The sequence below is a fragment of the Mauremys reevesii genome, linkage group 4 (assembly GCF_016161935.1).
Source record: "Mauremys reevesii isolate NIE-2019 linkage group 4, ASM1616193v1, whole genome shotgun sequence".
Lineage (NCBI taxonomy): Eukaryota > Metazoa > Chordata > Testudines > Geoemydidae > Mauremys > Mauremys reevesii.
In genome coordinates this window covers 91,377,153-91,399,976 of record NC_052626.1, presented here as the reverse complement: position 1 = coordinate 91,399,976, position 22,824 = coordinate 91,377,153, and the positions used below count along the sequence as shown (strand labels likewise).

At 38.8% G+C, this 22,824-nt stretch overlaps 1 protein-coding gene across 5 annotated transcripts in view; it reads right to left on the bottom strand.

Annotated features, from left to right (window-relative positions):
• Positions 1 to 22,824, bottom strand: part of ELP4 (elongator acetyltransferase complex subunit 4) — a 269,273-nt gene that overhangs the window by 153,427 nt on the left and 93,022 nt on the right. For 4 of the 5 annotated variants that reach the window (XM_039535841.1, XM_039535839.1, XM_039535843.1 and 1 more), the window contains exon 7: positions 11,386 to 11,574. The exons of the other annotated variant lie outside the window; for it this stretch is intronic. In XM_039535841.1, coding sequence (XP_039391775.1) covers positions 11,386 to 11,574 — 189 coding nt within the window. The remainder of the gene's footprint in view (positions 1 to 11,385; positions 11,575 to 22,824) is intronic. 5 annotated transcript variants of the gene reach the window in all.

Genomic DNA, 22,824 nt, shown 5'->3' with positions numbered 1-22,824 from the left:
CAGCTTTCCAGAAGGCTCCATCCCAGGAATCCTCGCCTGCCATTTGGTTTGCTGATTTTAATCTCACAGGACTGTCTTACAGTGGTTCCACTATGCTGAACTGGCACTTGCTTCTAGAAGTGAGTTATTATTAAACTTGTAGGTCAATTGTGGCACTAACAACTCTTTGGAAGCTTTCAGCCACAGTGTACAATTTGCCGGTCTAATTAAATATTAATTCTAAGTGTTACATTTTGTGGCTAAGAGCTTTTATTTTCCATCATCAGTCTGGAAGAGAAAGAGGTTACAAGGCTAATTTAATCTTTTTTTTTCCCTAGCATTAAAGCTTAACTACATAGGGCACAAAAACATCATTAAAGATGTAGCATTCCTTTATATTACAATTATAATGTAATTAATAGAGCAGGTCTAAAACACAAAGATGTAAGTTGAGAACTGATCTAGAAACTTCAGCTTTTAAAACATCAACAGTTCATATATAAAATGTCACTAACAAAATATTGCACATTTTAGATTGCCATTCTTCACAGAAAATACATGTACAACAATTTAAATACAAAGTAGGCTAATACAAATTGTCGTCATTTATACTGACAGGCAACACACAAAAAAGATTTAAAACAACATTTGCATGGCCTTATTACAAAAGCCTATTATACTATTTATGTAAAAGGTATATTTTTCTAAAGTGATGTTAAACAGGATCTAATAAAATTATTTGCTAAAACCAGATAATAAACCCTGAATTCTTTTAAGATTCCTTTCCTCATTTTTGCTTATCACTGTCCAAATGGGCTCAAAACTAAGCCTGCTCCCTTCTGCTTCATAACAGTTGTGTCCACACCTGGACACTGGGCATTATATTAACTACTTAGTCTAGCTGCCAAAAGATTCCATATGCTGGAACAGATGACTATCTCCATACTGTGATGGGACATTTAACTATTTAGACCTATGCTGCACTTGAAAACTTTAGGCCTAAATCTTGTTTAATTTTTTTTTAAAGCTATCCAATCTGTAAAATTATTTTCAGAATAGATGGATACATAAAGTAAAATGCTACTATGCTGCATTTAATTGTTCATTTTAGTTTTATGATTTGCTTATAGTTTTATTTTAGAAAACCAATCTTACCCACTTTTCTATATTCAAAGGTGCATACACACACTGCATACAGAAGTTGGTGTTAATGGTGGTGGTGAGGAATGAGATTATCTTTTGACATAAATAGGTACACATATGCTTCTGAAAGGAAAAAAGTTTGAAACAAATCATAAGCAATATAGTATACTGTATATGCACATGCCTATTTCCATATGTTGTGCGACAGTCTTTGGTCATAGTATATATAAGCCACTTAATCCACAATAAGTATATAGTTATGAAAAAAGCAAAAATAAGTCAAGTATATATGGTATCTATGATTCAAATAGCCACCATAGGATCAGTATAACGTGGCTACCAGAATGAAAAAAAAAAAGTATACATTCTGGTAGCCACTTTATATGATTGTATGAAAGTACAAAATACTACAATTTCTTCTGCTACTTAATAAATGAATGTAACAAACAAATTATTTGAAAACAAAACTATTTACAGCAACACGATTTAATTTTAAATTTTATCTTTTTTCAAGCCTCTATTTGACCTTAATTTTTAATAAGCTTTTATACGTGTAGAAAAAAATAGTATCCAGAAGAATAATCTCTGTATCTGAAAATGGTTTAGAACAAGGATGATTATCAACCTAGCATATCTGCATCATAAATCTGATACTCTACACTTCTCTGTATGGTTGTTACTTTAAAACATTTTTTACATGTGATTGTGTATGCAATATTAAATCAACACAATAAAATGCAACAAACTTACAATTCTGATACTTTCCATTTTGAAGAATGTTAAAAGGTTGCTAAGCTGAGGTATAAAAGTTGTATGGCAGATGGATGTGGCACAAATTTCTACATAATGGCCACATCTTCATGGTATTCAACATTTTATACTTGTGAATTCATGAAGTATGTTAGTTCTACACCATAGAATCATTCTTAGCTCTTGCTTTAAGAATAAAGATTTCACACAGAAACTCTCAAGCTATAGAAGTTCACATCTCATAATCTTACATTAGTAGTAGTAGTAGTAGCAGGTTCTAAAGCACTCTCTTGCTTGATGTATAGAGTTTAGCTGCTAAAATACTCAGCATGAACACAAAAGCCTATGGACGTGAAAAGGTTTGTTTCTGAATTTTTTCTACACTGAAACATACTGTAACATGTATTCACTTCAGTGAATTCAAAGCACCAGTACATTAATATTGTAGGAGATTAATTTTTAAACGTATCCAATGAAATAAAGAAAATAACACACTAAACAGAACCTCATTAGACTCTCTCAAGAGGAGTACTATAACAAGGCTTATTCATACTGACTTTTCATTAGTCAATTAATTTCCCCTGGTACATGCTGACTAATACAGTTGGTGGCAGTTCTTTCCAATGAGGTAGCTTCATATTTAAAAGAAGGGACATCTATAATGAAAGAACTGAGATTCTTTCAAGGAACAAATTGATATCACTATAATTTATCTGATCATCACATATTCAAAAGTTTGCTTGTGTACCTCACTGACATGGAACTTGCTACAAATGTATAAAAAGCTACTGTAACTAATATTTTTGGGAAAAACCTGACATTGGATTTGCAACAAAGTATGACAAGGTAACTAATTACATAATTTCTAGTAATTTTTGAAAAAAAATTAACAGGCAGACTTTTTAGTTTCTATCTACTTTACCCCTTAGGGTTTCCAGTGCCCATCACTGTAGCATTAGATCCCTTTGCATTATATACTACTGCATAAACACTTTTGCTACGATTGTACTTTCCAATGAGCAAATTATCAAAATAAAACACCTCACTCATTTTTATATCATTTCTCAAATTTGGAAAGCTTGAAAAAAATAGTCCACTTGATCATTGGTAATTTTAAAAATTGATATTCTCCCTTCTTAAATGTACAACTGCATTTCACAGGCACAGTGCATTTTCAAGCAGCGATGGAAAGACTTGAAAAGTAACCTTCCATCAACTATATAAATCATAATTCATAAGCATCTCAATATTTATTATGTGACAGACTTTCAGATAAGAGTGCTTTCAATCATTACAAAATATCAATCAAGTAAAACTTGTCACACGTGAATAAACTGGGTACATTTTTAGTGTCATTTCTGAAATTCCTCTGCCAACATAATCTATTCCTAAATTGTTCAATCAAGAAATATGAAGTGAGAAATGTCCTTTTTGTCAAGCACACAGTTTGCCACTACAGATCTCTACAATTGTAAACACTATGGTGGATTATAATTTTACCAAGTAATTCTGAAAAGAAGTTTGGAACTTTTAAGTGACTCTGCCATCAACAGGCAGCCTTTTGGTTAGTTAGGAGTAAAGTCTGAGAAACTTCAGAAGGACCTATCAAACCTAGGTGAATTAAAGTCATATAATGGCAGATGAAATTCAAAGCTGATAAATACAAGGCAATAAATACTTGAAGGAGTAGCCTGAAATACTCATATATATCGCTGGGTTCTAAATGACTGAGGAAAAAGAACTGCATATTATTGTGGATAGTTCAATGAAAATCACTGTTCACTGTCCAGTGGTGTTTAAAAAAGCCAAAAAAGTTGTTAGAACATCTAAATAACTGGTTAATAATGGAAACTATAGGAATCAAAAGGCCTGAAGAGTGACTGAAAAAGTCTGGGACTATTTAAGAAGTAGATTAATAGGAGGCAACATGAGGGAGGCATAGGAAATAATGGATAGTATACAGAGAAAGTAAATTGAATGGTCCTATTCACTGGCTCACAATACAAGAACAAGGGGATATTCAATGAAATGGAAAGGCAACAAATTTAAATACTGAACAAATACACCAAACAATTCACTTATGGAACTCATTGCCACAGTATATCATTGAGGCCAAGCACTTAGAAGGATTAAAAAAAAACCGTAAACATTTATAAGAATAAGAACTCCCATAGTAACATTAGGTAGAATTATTTTTAAAATATAAGCAACAGAAACCTCACATTTTAAGGTATAAGCTAACCACTAACTGGTGGGATTGTGAAGAAACGTTCCCCACTAAAATGTTATTCAATAAGTTGTCAACTATAGGTTTTGTTGCAAGCCCTGGTACAGGCCATTGTCTGAGATAGGATAGTTAGAACAGACAGACCACTAATTTGATCTGCTATTAAAATTCCTATATTTCTAAGAATAAATTTGTTAAAATTTAAAACCAATCTTTGGGGGGTTACTTTCCTTATAGTCACAGCATGGAAACAGAAATAAGATTCTATTGTAGCTTGAAACTTATTTATTTAAAATGTACCCCCATGGAAATTATATAAATGCAATTTCCCTTTCAGAAACAGCTATTGAACTATTTAGCAGACAAAAGATAATTTAGTCAAAATCTGATAGAAATGGAATAGTTGTAAAGTGAATAATTCTGTAGAATTTAACACACTTTATGAAAAATGGTGTGCATTATACATACTGTCAGTGTTTTGACTTTTAGATTTGACCAAAAAAAGCATAAGCTAAAAATAATTATATATTCTCCGTAATATCAAATTTAACAGGCATATAGAAATATACTTGAAGTACATGTTTTCATTTTTGTTTTTTTGAAAAAAACCCCCACTGTACTTTACTTTTTTAATCCACTAAGAAACACTAGCAATGGCATTGCGAGTAGTTGAGTTGTGAGAATGTGAACAGCTGCTGTTATTATAACTAAAGGTCTGCTTACTGCTTGAGCCTGAGAGACCACATGTTCAGCTGTCCTCTCATCTTGCCATCCTCACCAATTAACTATTAACATGGAGGGCTGTACACATGCTCTCGGGGGCTCTTTAACAGGCTTCTTGGAGAGTGGAACAACTACACAGCAGAGCTCTGGGAACTGAGTAATAGTTGGATATAGGGAACCTTCAGCAGCTTTGCTCCTCCTAATGACAGTTCACTCTAGTGCTTAAAAGAGGATGCATGAAGTTTAACCATTTTCACAACTGCTCAGTGCAATCTATTGGAGCAGATACTGCAAAAAAGACTAAAGTTTCTGGTTTTTTTCCCAGACTACTTGAGCTTTTATTGTGGAGTAAACATGTTAAATTGGACAGCAAAGTTACAGGATACTAATGCATATGAGACTTTATTTCAGTCTTAACTACACAATTCAATTAGGCAGGTGGATTTTACAGATAATGGAATTGCACAACAGAATTCATCACTAGTCCTAACAAGTACGTTTATCTGAAGTGCACACACAACATATTAGATCCAAACTTTTTAGTTGCCCTTCATAATGTTAGTTTGAAAAGTCACATTTTCTGAACCAACCTCACTATTTTTTCTTTACAATTTCCTTAACTACGTGTTGCTTGCCTACAATAAAATTAAACATAGGAAAAGTAAGCCAAAAATATGAGAGCAGCTAATCATCAATGTACAAGCCTGACAGAATATTAAGAACTAAAAATAGAAAGTTGATTGGCTGCTTTACTGACATAAACTACTAGAAAAGACAAGCATAACAAAGTAAATATACTAGAGCAAAATTCTGTCCTTGCATGAGTGTAAATCAAGGCAGACTTTACTCCACTGTATGTAAACATAAAGAGAAAATAATAAATGCCTAAATTCCTGATCCTGCAAGTCCATAGGTCTGGGTGTGCTCAGCACGACACACTTCACTGACCAGTGCTGGTATCAATTTCAAATTTAGAAAAAACAGTGTTTTGTTCCAGTTTTGATACCAGTTTTGAAGACTCTGATAAACTGAAGGAGTCACTGGTTAACCCAGGGGTTGGCAATCTTTCAGAAGTGGTGTGTTGAGTCTTCATTTATTCACTCTAATTTAAGGTTTCATGTGCCAGGAATACATTTTAACATTTTTAGCCGGTCTCTTTCTATAAGTCTATAATATATAACTAAATTATTGTTGTATGTAAAGTAAATAAAGTTTTTAAAATATTTAAGAAGCTTCATTTAAAATTAAATTAAAATGCAGAGCCCCCTCGACCGGTGGCCAGGACCTGGGCAGTGTGAGTGCCACTGAAAATCAACTCGCGTGCCGCCTTCGGCACGCGTGCCATAGGTTGCCTACATCTGGGTTAACCTGAGCTGCCTAAATTGACAGTGTGCTGACTGAGGGAATGTGCCTTAGGATCAGCTACCTCCACCTTAGGCGGCATATGTTGCCCCATTGCCCTCCCCTCCCTCCACGCATATAGTGGCCAGATTAATTGAAAAACATGAAATCCTATGGCATATGACAATAATCTCAATTTACCAGATATGTTTTGGGGGAAAAAAGGACAAGATCCTGTTTTTTATAAACCTGTTCCAGGGCCATTTCTTACATTTCTAGTCACCTTGTGCTACTAAAAAAAACTCGCAGGTTTGCTTTTCTGATCCCCCCAACAAAACCCTCACACACCAACTTCAGAGTATACAGACATATTTCATATAATTAAGATTTAACAATTCATCCCCTTCCCTGAACCCAAATACCAACTTTCTGGCCCAATTTACAGTATACAGTATATCTCAATTCTGCCAGTTCTCTTCTTCACTTTCCAGGCCAGGTCCTCAATCTAGTTTGATCCATGTCCCACTCATCCACCAGCATTTCACTGTTCTTTCTATGCACCTCATCACAGTCTCACCCTCAAATCAGGTTCCAAATTTCTCTATGCACTCTCTTTTTCCTAATATGGTCTGCTATAAAGCACCAACCTTTGCACCATAAGGCCCTCATTATCTTCTGCCACTCCTCCTCACTGTTTTCAACTCCTACATTTCTTCACCTCATTTACTTCTTAGGAGGAAGATCCAGAACACATGGGCAGAAGCAGTCTTTGCAGAAGACTTTGGCGCCCTTGTCTCATCAGTTCTAATTCCAAGAACTGTCTAAGGAATTACCAGTCATAACTGTTCATATGCTAGCCCTGATGTTAAATTTAGAGAAGAGGGAGAGCAGAAAAAGGACCAGTGCCAATGCTGAGGGAGCCATGAATGGCAGGAGAAACAGCAAAGAGACACATGGATCCATTCCCTTCCCTTCCCTTCTGTTGGCTAGGGAGAACTCAACTCTACTGACAGTCTGTGGTGGAGGAGCAGATACATCCGCAGACTCAGGGCCTCAAGTGAATGGCAAGCAAATTCTTTCCTTGAAGCAACATGTAGTGAGTTTTGTGGAGTGGTCTCAGGTACTAGTTTGTGCATGCCTATACACACACACGCTCACACCAGCATAATCATAGGATCAAGAAGTTTAGTAAAGATGGTCATTACCTCCAATCTTCCCAACGAATGAATGAATCCAAACTGCCCTTAAGGAAGAGTGTGGCACGAAATGCTGTCAGGATTCAGAAAAGAGCACTGCAAGGAGCAGCTACATATGGTATAGGGGTGACAGGGAAGGTAAGAGGGTGAAAATGTGCTGGGAAATGTGGCATGCATGTATATACAGGAGATCATAGAGGGAAGCAGGAGAGAGTCTGAATGAACAGGGAAATAACAGGGAGAATGTGTGGGGTAGGAGACTAAGACATAAAACTCCTTGCATTGGGACAATTTGAAACCACTGTGCCTTTAGCTAAAATACAATTGGAAGATTTAAAAGGTATTTTAAACGTTAGGATATTGGATAGCATTCCGGCAGATGTGTTGGTTGGTAATGATATACTGTCTGTGTCCAAAGCTGATAATATAATAAACTTGTAGTAATAAGGAATATAGGTCGATGGTATAGCAGCTGAGGTGGGGAGAAGACATTTCCAGCTCCTGCTCAGCAGAAAATGGCAGCGTGTCTCTAGGAGCGTGTGGGTGGGGAAGCGGGGAGAGGGTGTCGCCTTATGTACCTGAGACTACTCTTTGTGCTGGCAGAAGCCAAGAATTTAGAGCAGAAGAGAGAGCAGGCCCCTCCTTAAAAAGCATATGGGAAATCAGAAAACAGGGGAAGGTTTTTTGCAGAAGAGGGAAAACTATAGAGAGGCCCCTTTGCGGAATAACAGAACTCTTGGGAAGGCTTATAAACAACATATTGTGCCTCCAATCCTGGGAAGTTAGTGTTGTTAGCCCATGACTGCCCTAGTGCAGGTCACTCAGATTTCAGAGAGGACATATGAGAAGTTAAAGAAGAATTTTTATTGATCAAATATTCAGAATAAGGTGACAGACCACTATAGGTCTTGTAACTTATGCCTGAAGCACAAGAAGGCTCCACAAGGCTCCCCTGCACTGCTTACCTGTAATCAAGGGGGCATTTTTTAGGGTGGCTATGGATATTGTTGGCCCTATGCCCCGGCCAACCCAGAGGGGAAAGAAATATATTCTGGTAGCAGTGGACTTCACCACTAGATACCCAGAGGCAGTTGCTCTGTCTAATATAGAGGCTGACACAACAGCTAAAGCTTTGCTCTCTATATTCAGCAGAGTAGTTTTCCCAAAGGATACTGTATCATATTGGGGGTCAAATTTCATGTCCCAGTTATTTAATGAATTATAGCAAATGTGTGGGGTACAACAGCTGAGATCTACCCCATATCACCCAGAAACAAATGGGTTAGTTGAAAGGTTCAGCCGAACTCTAAAGTCTATGCTGGGAATGTATGCAAATACGAGGGACAGTGACTGGAATGAAATGCTACCCTTTCTGTTATTCGCTTGTAGGGAGGCTCCCCAAGAGTCCACAGGCTTTGCCCCATTTGATCTTCTGTATGGGAGAAAGGTCACAGGTCATCAGGATCTCATTAGGGATTCTTGGGAGGGTGGCTCTGAAGCAGAGGGGGAACCAGTGACTAAATATGTACAGTAGTTCAGAAAGGCGTTAAGGGACATGATGGAAGTAGTTCAAATGAACCTCATTAAAAGCCATGATGCACATAAGGCACAGTATGGCCATAATGCTTGTGAATGCTTGTTAGAGGGGAGTCTTGCTGCTGACGTTACTCACTGTAAAAAGGTACAAAATGCAAAACTCAGAGGAACCTTCTGAGATTGTGGAAAGAATTAATGAGGTCCCTTGCAACACACAGAGACCGCACAGCAAGGTTACTTCACAGATTCTGCAGGTTAATAGATTTAAAAGTCTATCACAATACAGAAGCCATTATAAATATGTTGTGCTGGGGAAGATTCTGAGACAACACATCTCATCAATTTGATGGCTGAATGCCATGGTGACATATCACTAGAGAACACTGAGATATGTAAAGAGTTAACACAAACTGAAAGGGCAGGAATTTTGACTGTGCTGCAAACTCATAAGCAGGTATTCTCTAGCATACCAGGTCTGACTCATAGGATGTTCCATCAGATTGACACTGTGGTGATCTGATTTTGGATATTTCAATTCCAGAGCTTAATGCTCTCTTTTTATATAGTATACAGTGGTCATATTGTCCAACATGATCTAAACATGCTGTGCACAGAGGAAGGGCAGGCTTTTGTAGGTCTTTCGTACTATTGGCGTTTGAGGAGATTAAATGTGTAGATTTGACTTCTATTGGGATCATGAACCTTAAGCCACATGATCATCCAGATGTACTCCTCAGCCCAGTAGAGAAGTTGTGTCACAATAAAAGTGGACTTTTCTAGGTTTACCTGAAGTCCTAAGGATTGAAGGAGGTTATATAGAGAGGGCCGCTGATTGTACCTTTTGGTATGATAAACCAGTGAGCAGACAGTCGTTAAGGTAAGGAAATACTGGACTGCTCTGGTGGCACAGCGTGCCACTACCACGCACAGCACCGTTGTGAACATTCTGGGAGTTGTCAAGAGACTGACGGGAAGAACTTTGTGCTGATAATGATCCAGGCCCACCATGAAGCACAGGAATCTCTTGTGTGTTGGATGAATGTCTATATGGAAAGAGGCATCTTTTAAAAAAAAATTAAAAAAAATCAAGAGCTGCAAACTGGTTGCCTTTATTTAGTGAGGGGATTTTTGAGGTCAGGGTGGTCATCCTGAATCTTGAATAGCATATGAAGACATTCAGTTGTCTGAGATCCAGGATGGAACAAGGAAACATCCCTAATAAAACCTCTCCCACCGTGTTGAGGAAGCATAGACTCTAGCTGGATCAGGGATTCTACCTCCTGTTTGGGAAGTACTGTCACAGTGCTTTTTCCTCAGATATAGTGTCACCTAATATTAAAGGTACTTTTATTTTGTAATACTGAGAGTTAGGAAAGAAGAAATCTGAAACTGAAGGCATACACAAGAGGAGTGTTGATACACCTCCAGTCACACTGGCAACATGTGAAAAATAGGAATGGTTGTGATTTTCAGGAGCACTGAGTGGCTGTAACACCAATTTAACAGGAATTGTGGGAACTCAACAGCTTTGAAAATTGCAATGTTGACATGAGAGGCATATATTTGCCCTTTATGAGAAAGTTTACATCAAAACATTCAGTGTTTGTTAAACAAAGTCCTATCAAATTTATGCATAAATCTATTCACTGTGAATGCTCTTCTTCCTTTTATGAGCTGCAGCACTTTTTACAGAAGAAAGTTTTTACATTTTTCCTTTTACTAAAAACTACTGTTCCAGAAAATAAATTAAGGCTTAGTATACTTCTATGAAGTACTTATTATTACCCCTCCCATTTTACAGATGGGAAAATTACTCAGAGACAGATTAACTGACTTGCTTTTGATCACATTGGAAATTTATGGCAGAATTAGGGAGCAAACCAACCTCTCCCAGTTCTAGGTTTACTGCCTTTTGAAATCAGTGGGAATGCAGAACTTTGCCTAGCAGAATTGGATCTTCTATAAGTTCTACCTATTTTATTTCATACATATCAAAGCCATATGACAGCTATACCTGTATCTAAGCCATTATAATATTCAGGTGTTTCTAGATAATGCAATGTATTGCTGCATCACAAAAGCACAGAAGAAATGCGGTAACATTATTTTAAGTCTATCTTTAAAACACAACATACTAAGCTGAAGGATGCCTATTCGGAATGTCTTAAATTGGTTTTATTCTCTTGGCTCACTCAAAAAGTTTATGAATGACTTTTATTTGCTAGTAATTACTGAAAGATAAATTCAGCATCTAAATAATGTTGAAGACCATACTGTATGTCAGAGTAAAATATAATATGAGGTAAAATTTCATCTAGAAATCAATTTGCTACTCATGCAAAACAACCGCAACAGGATGCAATTTTCAAAATCACTCATGAAACTTCAATCCATTTTGCTCATTAAGTGTCCGCTAACTCATTAACTTTTTTTGCGCATACTAAACCATGTACAACAACTTATGGAAAGAAGCAATTATAGTATTCCTACCTGGATAAGATGGGCTGGCACTGTGATTATGCACGCTGACAAAGACATTCTGAGGAGACCACGGAGAACATACAGAAACTTTGTGAGGCTATAAATATCTTCTGGATTATCAGCGCAACAAATGTCATCTCCCCACAACACTGAACCAAGGCTCTGAATTCCTATCCGCAGAATATTTTTTTGTTTTTTCTAGAGAAGATGAGAAAAAATAAAATGACTAATTTTTATTTTGCACATTAAGAGGAAAAACACCTCACATCAAATGGATAGATAATTTTTAAAACGTCTGTAATTTATTTATATTATGTATGTCCATAGTAACTAAATAGTTTGAAGTAAGCACGTGATAGCGTAAGAGGGCCCAGAGAGGGAAAAATATGTATAGTAGTACCAGTTTTTGCATGAATGGCAAATTTGCATAAATTTGTATCGGTAATGACAGACAGATAAAAAGTGACAAGTTCTTAAAGTGCTTATATACAAATGCTAGAAGACTAAATAATAAGATTGATGAATTAGATTGCCTCATATTAAATGAGGATATTGATATCATAGGCACCACAGAAACTTAGTAGAATGAGGATAATCAATGGGACAGTAATACCAGGGTACAAAATATATCAGAAGGACAGAACAGGTCGTGCTGGTGGGGGAGTGGCACTATATGTGAAAGAAAGCATAGAATCAAATGAATCAAAAAAGTTAAATGAACCAAACTTTACCAAAGAATCACTATGGATAGTATTTGCATGCTTGAATAATAAGAATATAGCAGTATGGATATAGATTAGATAGATTAATGGAGATATCCTATCTCCTTAGAACTGGAAGGGACCTTGAAAGGTCATTGAGTCCAGCCCCCTGCCTTCACTAGCAGGACCAAGTACTGATTTTGCCCCAGATCCCTAAGTGGCCCCCTCAAGGATTGAACTCACAACCCTGGGTTTAACAGGCCAATGCTCAAACCACTGAGCTATCACTGCCCCCTATACTACTGACCACCTGACCCAGGATGGTGATAGTGACTGTGAAATGCTCATGGAGATAAGAGAAGCTATAAAAAAAATCAGTAATAATGGGGGATTTCAGCTATCCCCATATTGACTGGGTACATGTCACCTCAGGACGGGATGCAGAGATAAAGTTTCTTGGCGCCTTAAATGACTGCTTCTTGGAGCAGCTAGTCCTGGAACCCACAAGAGGAGAGGCAATTCTTGTTTTAGTCCAAGTGGAGCACAGGATCTGGTCTAAGAGGTGAATATAGCTGGACTGCTTGGTAATAGTGACCATAATACAATTAAATTTAACATCCCTGTGGCGGGGAAAACATCACAGCAGTCCAACACAGTAGCATTTAATTTCAGAAAGGGGAACTACACAAAAATGAGGAGGATTGTTAAACAGAAATTAAAGGGTACAGTGCCAAAAGTGAAACCTCTGCAAGCTGTGTGGAAACTTTTTAAAGACCCCATAATAGAGGCTCAACTTAAATGTATACCTCCAATTAAAAAACATAGCAAGAGAACCAAAAAAGAGCCACCGTGGCTAAATAACAAAGTAAAATGCAGTGAGAGGCAAAAAGGTATCCTTTAAAAAGGGGAAGTTAAATCCTAGTGAGGAAAATAAAAAGGAGCATAAATTCCGGCAAATGAACTATAGAAATATAATTAAGAAGGCCAAAGAAGAATTTGAAGACCAGCTAGCCAAAGACCCAAAAAGTAATAGCAATTTTTTTTAAAGCATATCAGAAGCAGGAAGCCTGCTAAACAGCCAGTGAGGCCACTGAATGATAGAAATACTAAAGGAGCACTCAAGGACTATAAGGCCACTGTGGAGAAACTAAATGAATTTTTGTCTTCGGTCTTCACAGCTGAGGATGTGAGGGAGATTCCCAAACCTGAGCCATTCTTTTTAGGTGACAAAACTGAGGAACTGTCCAAGATTGAGGTGTCATTAGAAGAGGTTTTGGAACAAATTGATAAATTAAACATCAGTAAGCCACCAGGACTAAATGGCATTCACTCAAGAGTTCTGAAGGAACTCAAATGTGAAATTGCAGAACTACTAACTGTGGTTTGTAACCTATCATTTAAATCACCTTCTGTACCAAATGACTGGATGTTAGCTAATGTGATGCCAATTTTTAAAAAGGGCTCCAGAGGTGATCCCGGCATTTACAGGCCAGTAAGCCTGACTTCAGTACCAGGCAAACTGGTTGAAACTATAGTAAAGAACAGAATTGTCAGACACATAGATGAACATAATTTGTTGGGGAAGAGTCAACATGTTTTTTGTAAAGGTAAATAATACCTCAACAATCTACTAGAATTCTTTGTGGGGGTCAACCAGCATGTGGACAAAGGGGATCTAGTGGATATAGTATTCTTAGATTTTCAGAAAGCCTTTGACAAGGTCCTTCACCAAAGGCTCTTAAGCAAAGTAAGCTGTCATGGGTGAAGAGGGAAGGTCCTCTCATTGATTGGCAACTGGTTAAAAGATAGGAAATGAAGGTTAGGAATAAATCGTCAGTTTTCAGGATGGAGAGAGGTAAATAGTGATGTCCCCCGGCCCAGGGGGGGGGACTGTACTGGGACCAGTCCTATTCAACATATTCACAAATGGTCTGAAAAAAGGCGTAAACAGTGAGGTGGCCAAATTTGCAGATGATATAAAACTACTCAAGATAGTTAAGTACAAAGCAGACTGCGATGAGCTTCAAAGGGGCTCACAAAACTGGGTGACTGGGCAACAAATTGGCAGATGAAATTCAGTGTTGATAAATGCAAAGTAATGCACATTGGAAAACATAATCCCAACTATACATATAAAATGATGGGGTCTAAATTAGCTGTTACCACTCGAGAGATCTTGGCATCATTGTTAGTTCTCTGAAAACATCCACTCAATGTGCAGTGGCAGTCAAAAAAGCTAAAAGAATGTTGGGAATCATTAAGAAAGGGATAGATAATGAGCCAGAAAAATATCATATTGCCTATATATGAATCCATGGTATGCCCACATCTTGAATACTGCATGCAGATGTGGTTGCCCCATCTCAAAAAAGATACATTAGAATTGGAAAAGGTTCAGAAAAGGGCAACAAAAATGATTAGGGGTATGGCACGGCTTCCATATGAGGAGAGATTAATAAGATTGGGACTTTTCAGCTTGGAAAAGAGACAACTAATAATAGAATCATAGAATATCAGGGTTGGAAGGGACCTCAGGAGGTCATCTAGTCCAACCCCCTGCTCAAAGCAGGACCAATCCCCAACTAAATCAAAGACTAAGGGGGGGGATATGACAGCGGTCTATAAAATCATGCCTGGTGTGGAGAAAGTAAATAAGGAAGTGCTATTTACTCCTTCTCACAAACAAAAACTAGGGGTCACCAAATGAAATTAACAGGCAGCAGGTTTAAAACAAACAAAAGGAAGTATTTCTTCACACAACGCATTGTCAACCTGTGGAACTCTTTGCCAGAGGATGTAGTGAAGGCCAAAACTATAACAGGGCTCAAAAAAGAACTAGATAAATTCATGGAGGATGGCTATTAGCCAGGCTAGCTGGGAATGGGTGACAGGAGATGGAGCACTTGATGATTACCTGTTCTGTTCATCCCCTCTTGGGTACCTGGCATTCATCACTGTCGGAAGACAGGATACTGGGGTACATGGAACTTTGGTCTGACCCAGTAGGGCCATTCTTATGTTTTTATGTAATGGGACAACATGCAAAGTTTGATTTATCAAGTATTGGTTTAACAGAAGGAATGGAACTAAAAGGAAATAATTTTCATTTTTGGAGAGTGACTAATTAAAAGTGACATTGTAGCTGTGTTGGTCCCAAGATATTAGAGACATAAGGTGGGTGAGATAATATCTTTTATTGGACCAACTTCTGTTGGTGAAACAAACAAGAAGAAGAAACATGGGACCCAAAGAAGAGCTCTGTTTAAGCTCAAAAGTTTGTTAAAAGTGAGGTAGTGTTCTGATAAAGCACCTTTTAAAGAGTATATAATGATTTTGCTTATTCCCCCAATTTAAAAAAAAAACTGTTAGGGGATTTTGTTCTCCCCTCTGTCTTTAGAGGGGTCTCTTGGGAGCAACTGAGAGCAACAACCAAACATTCTCAGGTTCACCTTTCTTTTGTCCTCCTCTTTTCTCCTTCTGTTGTCCGCTGCTTGTTATCTGTTCACTTTCTTTCAGCTCTACTGCTGCTGTTGCTACTACTAGAAGAGCAGGTAGATTGGCTAGACTGGCTTTTTCGATCTACATACAGTCAGAACGTTGCACCAGTTTCTTTCTGATTCAGACTCTGCAACTACCATCTACAACTTTGTCTACTCCAGATTAGACTACTGCAATGTGCTGTACACTGGCCTAAGTTTAAAATCTATCCAGAAATAGTAACAGGGTAGAATTCGGCAGCTTGATTGTTACAGGATACATCTGTGGAAGTACAGAAAGAACTGATAGGGATTTGTAGGGGATCGTAATGCATGACAGTCTTTGTTAGCCAGAGTTAGGCTAGCTGTAATCCTAATAATGCGAGATTTGTAGAAGCAAGGATTGTGTGAGGCGAGTGGAAAAGAACTGTGTGAGAAGTTGTTTTTCGACCTTGTGTAGATAATACAATATGTAGACTGGCGTCTCTTAAGTGAGAAAAACAAGATATCAGGATGACCTATGTATAAACAAAATGCAGCTGTTGCTTATTACTGTCTGTAAAAAAAGTATAAATGCTTGCTGTAATTGTTTACCTGTTGAGAGACCTGTCTAGGAAGGGGAGACCCTATGTCCTAGTGCACTCTCTCTCAGTTGTAGCTGCTAAACAGAATAAAGTATCTGACTCTGCTGCACCCAAACAGAAAAGCGAGAACTGAGTTTTTCTCCGACACATCTTTCTGGTAGCATGTGACACCATTCCTTGGGATCTGCACTATCTATCTTACAAAGTACCAGATAGAATTTAAGGTATTAGTTTTGACCTATAAAGCCTTAAATCACCTTAAATCACCTAGGACCCATTTACCTGAAAGACTATCTCTCTCCCTCTGCCATACTACCACATTAGCAGTCAACAGGGATGCCTGAACTACAGCCCACTCGTGTAAGAGAAGGAGCAATTGGCAGGGCAACTGATGGTCACTCAGTTTAGAAATTTACAGCCCTCTCAATCTGAAAGAGTCCTTTTTATTGAACATTGGGGAATGCTACAAAGCACATTGCTTTCCACAGCCAAAAGAGATGGGGGATGACTCTGGTGAAAGAATAGAAAGATCAAAAGTATGTTTTAGCTGCCCTTAATATTTATATTAATGACTGGGTGAAGCGGGTCTCCTAGAGTAATTTATTTGCATAATTTTATTTTTGAAATGTTTCAAGGCGCCACTAGAGCAAAGGAGAAGCACTCTTTTTACTGAATGAATGTATAAATTGAAAAAAAAAAGAAGTAAATATCGATGGTACACTCCCTTTTGCACGAGGGAGTGTGGATCATTCACCAAAAAGTTAAATTGACTATATGAAACGGTGTTGTCAAATGCAAAAGTAAAGAGAAAAATGCATTATTTTCTCCAACCTCTTTCCATTATAGTAATTTTAAGGGTTACTTGCAACAACAGTAAGTACAAAATTTTCAGAAGGAAATATGATTTTCAAAACGGAAGGTGTCCCATTAAGATGCTATGGTTATAGACAGGAGACGCATCCAAAGGGCACATTTTTGTGTAGAACAGAGGATTTGAGGGAAAAGGTGGATTGAGGCTATATTTCCTTTTTGATAGTCTTTAAAGGAGAGTGTTAGCTAATGAACTCTGTAGTAGCACCAGACATGTAAAAGATTACATCATTCTAGGAACTTGCTCATCATACTGAGAGTCCATACTGGCTTTCTGACTAAATATTTTCTTACAAAACATTTTTGTTTGCAATATAAGATGCCAATAAGTCACTCATACCTCATTCCTGGATATTTACTAAAATCCTTAACTATACCTACATCACTTTTGATCCTAAGCAATTTCAAAATACTCTGATAAACTACTTGGGCTAGATTCACAAGGAGAATTTAGATGTCACTGTCATTCACAAAACCCCTGCTCAGCTACTGCCTAACCCAATAGATGCCTAGAATCCTTAGGCATCTACGTTTCTGCCATTCAAGTCCCTGAGGGACATAACTTTTGGCAGCTGGGGATGCACTCAGACACCTAAGTCCTGACTCTGCCCAGAAGCTTGTTACTTAACTCATACCTTAGCTCCAGAGGGATTCAGTAACTAGGCATTCCCTTGACCGCTTTTAGGACCTGATCCAGTAGGCCTTCTCTGAGCATATGTAAACCATACAACAGACTATGGTTGTCGTAGTGGTCCCCTTTTAACTTTTAGCCTAACGGTTACAACACTCACCCAGGTTGTGGCAAACATGGGTTCAGTTCTCTCCCTCTGCCTGATGTGGAGCAGGGATTTGAATTTGGGTCTCCTGCCTATCAAATAAGTGCCCTAACCACTGATCTACTGAGTCACTCATTCTCTCTCTGGATCAATGGATATTTAACTATACACAGTGGAACAGTTTCAACAGATTGAGAGAGACCTTCCACAGAATACTCCATAGCCCAGTGGTTAGGGCACTGAGGTGGGAGACTCAAGTTCAAATCCCTGCTCCATATCAGGCAGAAGGGGAAAAATGATTAAACCCATGTCAGGTTTCCCATATCCTGGATGAGTGTTCTAACCACTGGGCCAAAAGTTATGAGGGCACTACCCCTCTTTTCAACCATTAATTTGGCTTAGGTGCCTAACTCCAGGAAGAGGATTCATGGCTGTGGACATAGGTGCCTAAATCCCTTTCAGGGGCAGAGCCTTAGGCAACATCCCTCTCCTTAGCATTTCCTATTGGCGATCTTAGGCAGCTCTCTGCTCAGTGCGCTGACTTCTGTGAATCCCATTCTTAGGCACCTAACTGTCTCCATGCATTGTACAGAAAGCCTGAGCACTTAACACAGAGTTATGAATTCTACAAAGCAGCAAAGTGCATAAGTGCCCTTTGTGAATCTAGACCCACATATGAAAGAAGAATTTCACCAATTACCTAAGCACAGCTCCTACTGAGTGGAAACCAGACACAAAACTAGCACATTGCACAGCAGTGTTTGAGACACAGAGGGGAAATTTTGACCAGGACATTAGAGCGAACAGTTATTCTTACAAAAACTCTGTTCATGCAGAGTTGACAGGACCTTGGCTTTTAAGGACTCATCTATAAAACACACACACTGCTGCATCAAACTCAGTTTATTCAACTTTCCTGGATAAGGAAGTGAACTGACCTGCTAGAATCTCTTTTGTTCTCTCTGAAAGCAATATATTCAAGTACTGGTGCATTATTGCTCCACATTCTTTTCTCTGGTCTGTAGTAATATATAAAATTACCTGTTTATAGTACCCACATCCTAGCACAGGATAATATAGCAAAACCTGATATTGATCTAAGTGTTGGAATATTACATAATTTTGGCCAGGGTGGGGAAGGTAAGCCTTGAGAATCTAATCAGAGAGCATGATAGTGTACAAAAATTTCTAGAAAACCCCATTTTCTGTAATGTTTAAGCTATTCACAAACTATGGATAGGTTACGAAAGCAGCTTTGTCCTGTTTTTCTGAACAGTTAGCAGCAAAAATAAATGGTGTTCAAAGTATCTCATATCAACAAAGTAAATAATACACAGGTAAGTCATGAATAGAAATGGGAGGTCTCTCGACTTGCTCTGAACTTTTGCAATTAACAAAAAAATTGCCTTTTCTGGTCAATGAAAATAAAAAAGAGCAGCTTGTAAACACATTTACAAAACTGAATCAGAAAGCCCCTTAATTGCTTTAAGGTAAGGACAAACAAGTCCTTATAGGACAACACTTAATTCCTCTTTGTAGGATGGGTATGATAAATTTATACTCCAAGATAATGATATATCAGTATAAAAAATGCTAAAAGTACCCTTATTTGTTTCATTGAGGACAAAGTATATTTTCTGTGTTTCATAATTTCTATGAGGATGGTTGATATTACAAGACTAATTATTCATTCAATTCTTGTATTATGAGGCAAGCAGTAGACTAAAGTTCTGCACCAACACACTTGTGCTGGAGAGTAGAATTGACAAATTTAAATATATTCCACAATATTAGAAGTTGTATAGTGAAAGAAATTATTTTAGATTAAATGAATCAACTTTACTCATTTCTACAGTATCATTGCTTTGGCAGCTAGACACTATAGATATAGAAAATTAACCACAAAACAAGAAAAAAACAAAAGCAGTCAGTCAAAAGCTAAGCAAAATAAATCCTTGACCAGCATCATTGCCCTGAAATTCACTAGATTTGGGCTCCAATGGGTGCCAAGGAAAGATAATTCCAAAGAATTCAACTGAGAAAGTCCTGTCACCAAACATGACGGACCAAATTAAAACAGTGAAGTGGGCACAACTCCCAATGACTTAAAAGTATTTTTAACTTACAGATTGTTCAAACTTAATTCCCAACAGTAAGCCATTACCAGCCAACGTTAATCATGTCCCAGCTTATGGTGAAAAGGATATTATATTATATTATGAGATTCTAGATTATTTAGGGCTTTAAGAGGGGGCATGTGATTGCAAACTGCTCAGACTGGCCTGAACCACTTAAGAGATGAGTGATGGTTCTGGGTTAACTTCAGGATAGCCCCAAGTAGAGTTAATTGCACGAGTGGAGCCGAGAAGTAACAGATATCAACTGTTGTCAGGTCCACACTAGAGAGGAACTGTTACAGTCTCCTGGCCACCAAGAGATGGTGAAATGCTCTGTGAGTCACTAATGCTAACAGAGCATCAGGGCCCAAAGGCTCTGGACCATTTTGGCAAAAGTCTGCTAAACCTGTAATAGTAGCCTCTTCCTACTCCTACAGCTGTTGGACTTGTTTCTCATCTGGGCTGAGTCACATTCCATTCACTTCTAGCCAGATTCTAGTTGAGACACTGGGACCACAGAACCTTGGTTTAAAGAAAATGAGAGGTCATCAACATACTGATGTCAAGGCAGACCAAAATGTCTGCAGGTTGCATGTGACATATATTTAATTTATAGAATTGTGTTTTATTCACAGTTAAACATTAAACTAAATAAGAGCAGTTTAAGACTACATCCATCACATTTTACAAACCGGAGTGAAAATGGAGGTTAGTTACCTTTAACTGGAGGTTCTTTGAGATGTGAGGTCCATATCTGTATTCCACAAATGGGTATGCATGTGCACCATGAGCCTGTGTCTGGATATTATTAGTAAACAGTGTTCGTTGGTCACACATGCACAGTGGAACTCCTCATAAACTGAACAGAGAGCATAAAGGGCAGTGCAGACCAATGCCTCTCCAATTCCTATTTTGACTGTGAATCTAGAGATGACTCATAGCAGAGGGGATGGAAGGCCAATAGTGGAATGCAGATATGGACCACATCTTGAAGTAATTTCTTCTCTGAGTGATGATCCCTAGGTGTATTCCACATTAGTAAGCAGTAGTCAAACAAACAAGAGGTGGGTGCCAGCATGCAGACGTTATGGCCACCTGCAAGACTGCTGTTTCCACGGCTGTCTCTCTAGAAGACTGGAACAAAGTGTAACATCTTGTGAAGGTATGTCATGAGCTTCAGGTAGCTGCCCCACATATTTCTAGTAAAGGTACTAGAGGTACTTCCCTCTGGAGAGGGAATATGAGCTAGCTGGTAGCAAAGGATGATGCAGCTGAGATCCACTGAGAGAATTTCTGGGCAGATGGAGCTTCATCTCTTGATCTCTCGTCTATGACAATAAAAAAGTCTATGTGTTTTTCTAATTGCTTTTGTTTTAGCGATAAAAGGCTAGTGCCCATTGGATGCCCAGGGAATGAAGCCTTCTCATCAGAGACATACACTTTCGGCAAAAATACTGGTAAGTGTATGGTATGCTTCATCTCCAACAGGATTTGTTTCCCTTGGACGGAAGCCTCTTCAGGAGCATCAGATTCATTTGATGAGATGACACGCTCCTGTTCTACCAGCAGTGCTAATAGAACAAGTGGAAGAATGTTAGATGTAGACATAGCAGGGAGTAATATTCTTCCCTTCAAGGTGGTCCCCCTGGGTGTAGGGATGTCTTGAAGAAGAGCTGGAGATGGTAGCAGGGGAGATGGTTGGTAGGACAAAGCGAAGATATCTTTGGGAAAGGTGAATGTTTTGGTCCCCCTGGTGTTTGGGGGGCTTCTGAGGTGGCAATGGGGGATCTGAGTCACCCAAAGGTCTAGTGTTTGAGGGATCCCACATGGAGAACGGCAGAACCATTGGATGGGATCCCAACATTCGACTGCCAGGCGTAACCATGGGGTACAGCTCCTTACGTTTGCAAGGTGGATCTGGAACAACCAGATCCTCCTTCTTTTGTGCCTTTCACTCTCTGACATGTTTATGAGGACCTAATTCTTTAGCACCTGTGTGCAGTGGCTCACCCAACTTTGACTGAGACAGGGAGCGATCCTCTCCTTTAGAGGAAGATATGGATGGAGATCTGTCCTTATGCCTATGTTCATATCCTCTACTCTTATCAAAGGGTTTCTTAGGCCTAAGAATTTTTGTCTCTACTCTGGAGCTCATGCTTGGAGGGGTGCTGCTCACTATCTAAGGCCTGGTCTACACTACGCGTTTAAACCGGTTTAAGGAGCGTAAAACCGATTTAACGCCACACCCATCCACACTAAGAGGCCTTTTATATCGATATAAAGGGCTCTTTAAATCAATTTCTGTACTTCTCCCTAACGAGAGGAGTAGCGCTAGTATCGGAATTACCATATCGGATTAGGGTTAGTGTGGCCGCAGATCGACGGTATTGGCCTCCGGGTGGTATCCCACAGTGCACCACTGACCGCTCTGGACAGCAATCTGAACTCGGATGCAGTGGCCAGGTAGACAGGAAAAGCCCCGCAAACTTTTGAATATTTCCTGTTTGCCCAGCGTGGAGCTCCGATCAGCATGGGTGGCGATGCAGTTAAAAATCAAAATAAAAAAAGAGCTCCAGCATGGACCATGCGGATGTGATCGCTGTAATGGCAGGCAAATGTGTTCTATCAGCGCTCCGTTACAGAAGACGAAATTCAAAATTATTTTTAAAAATTCTCCACACAGACGCCATAGCAGGGACTCAGCGCACTGCTGCGTGACAAGCGTAACGGAAAGCCAAAGAATCAAATGGACGCTCATGGAGGGAGGGAGTGGGGACTGGAGGACTCAAGCAATCCCACAGTTCCTGCAGTCTCCGAAAAGCATTTGCATTCCTGGCTGAGCTCCAAATGCTTCTAGGGTCAAACACAGTGTCCGCGGTGGTTCAGGGCATAGCTCGGCAATTTACGCCCCCCACCCCCACCCC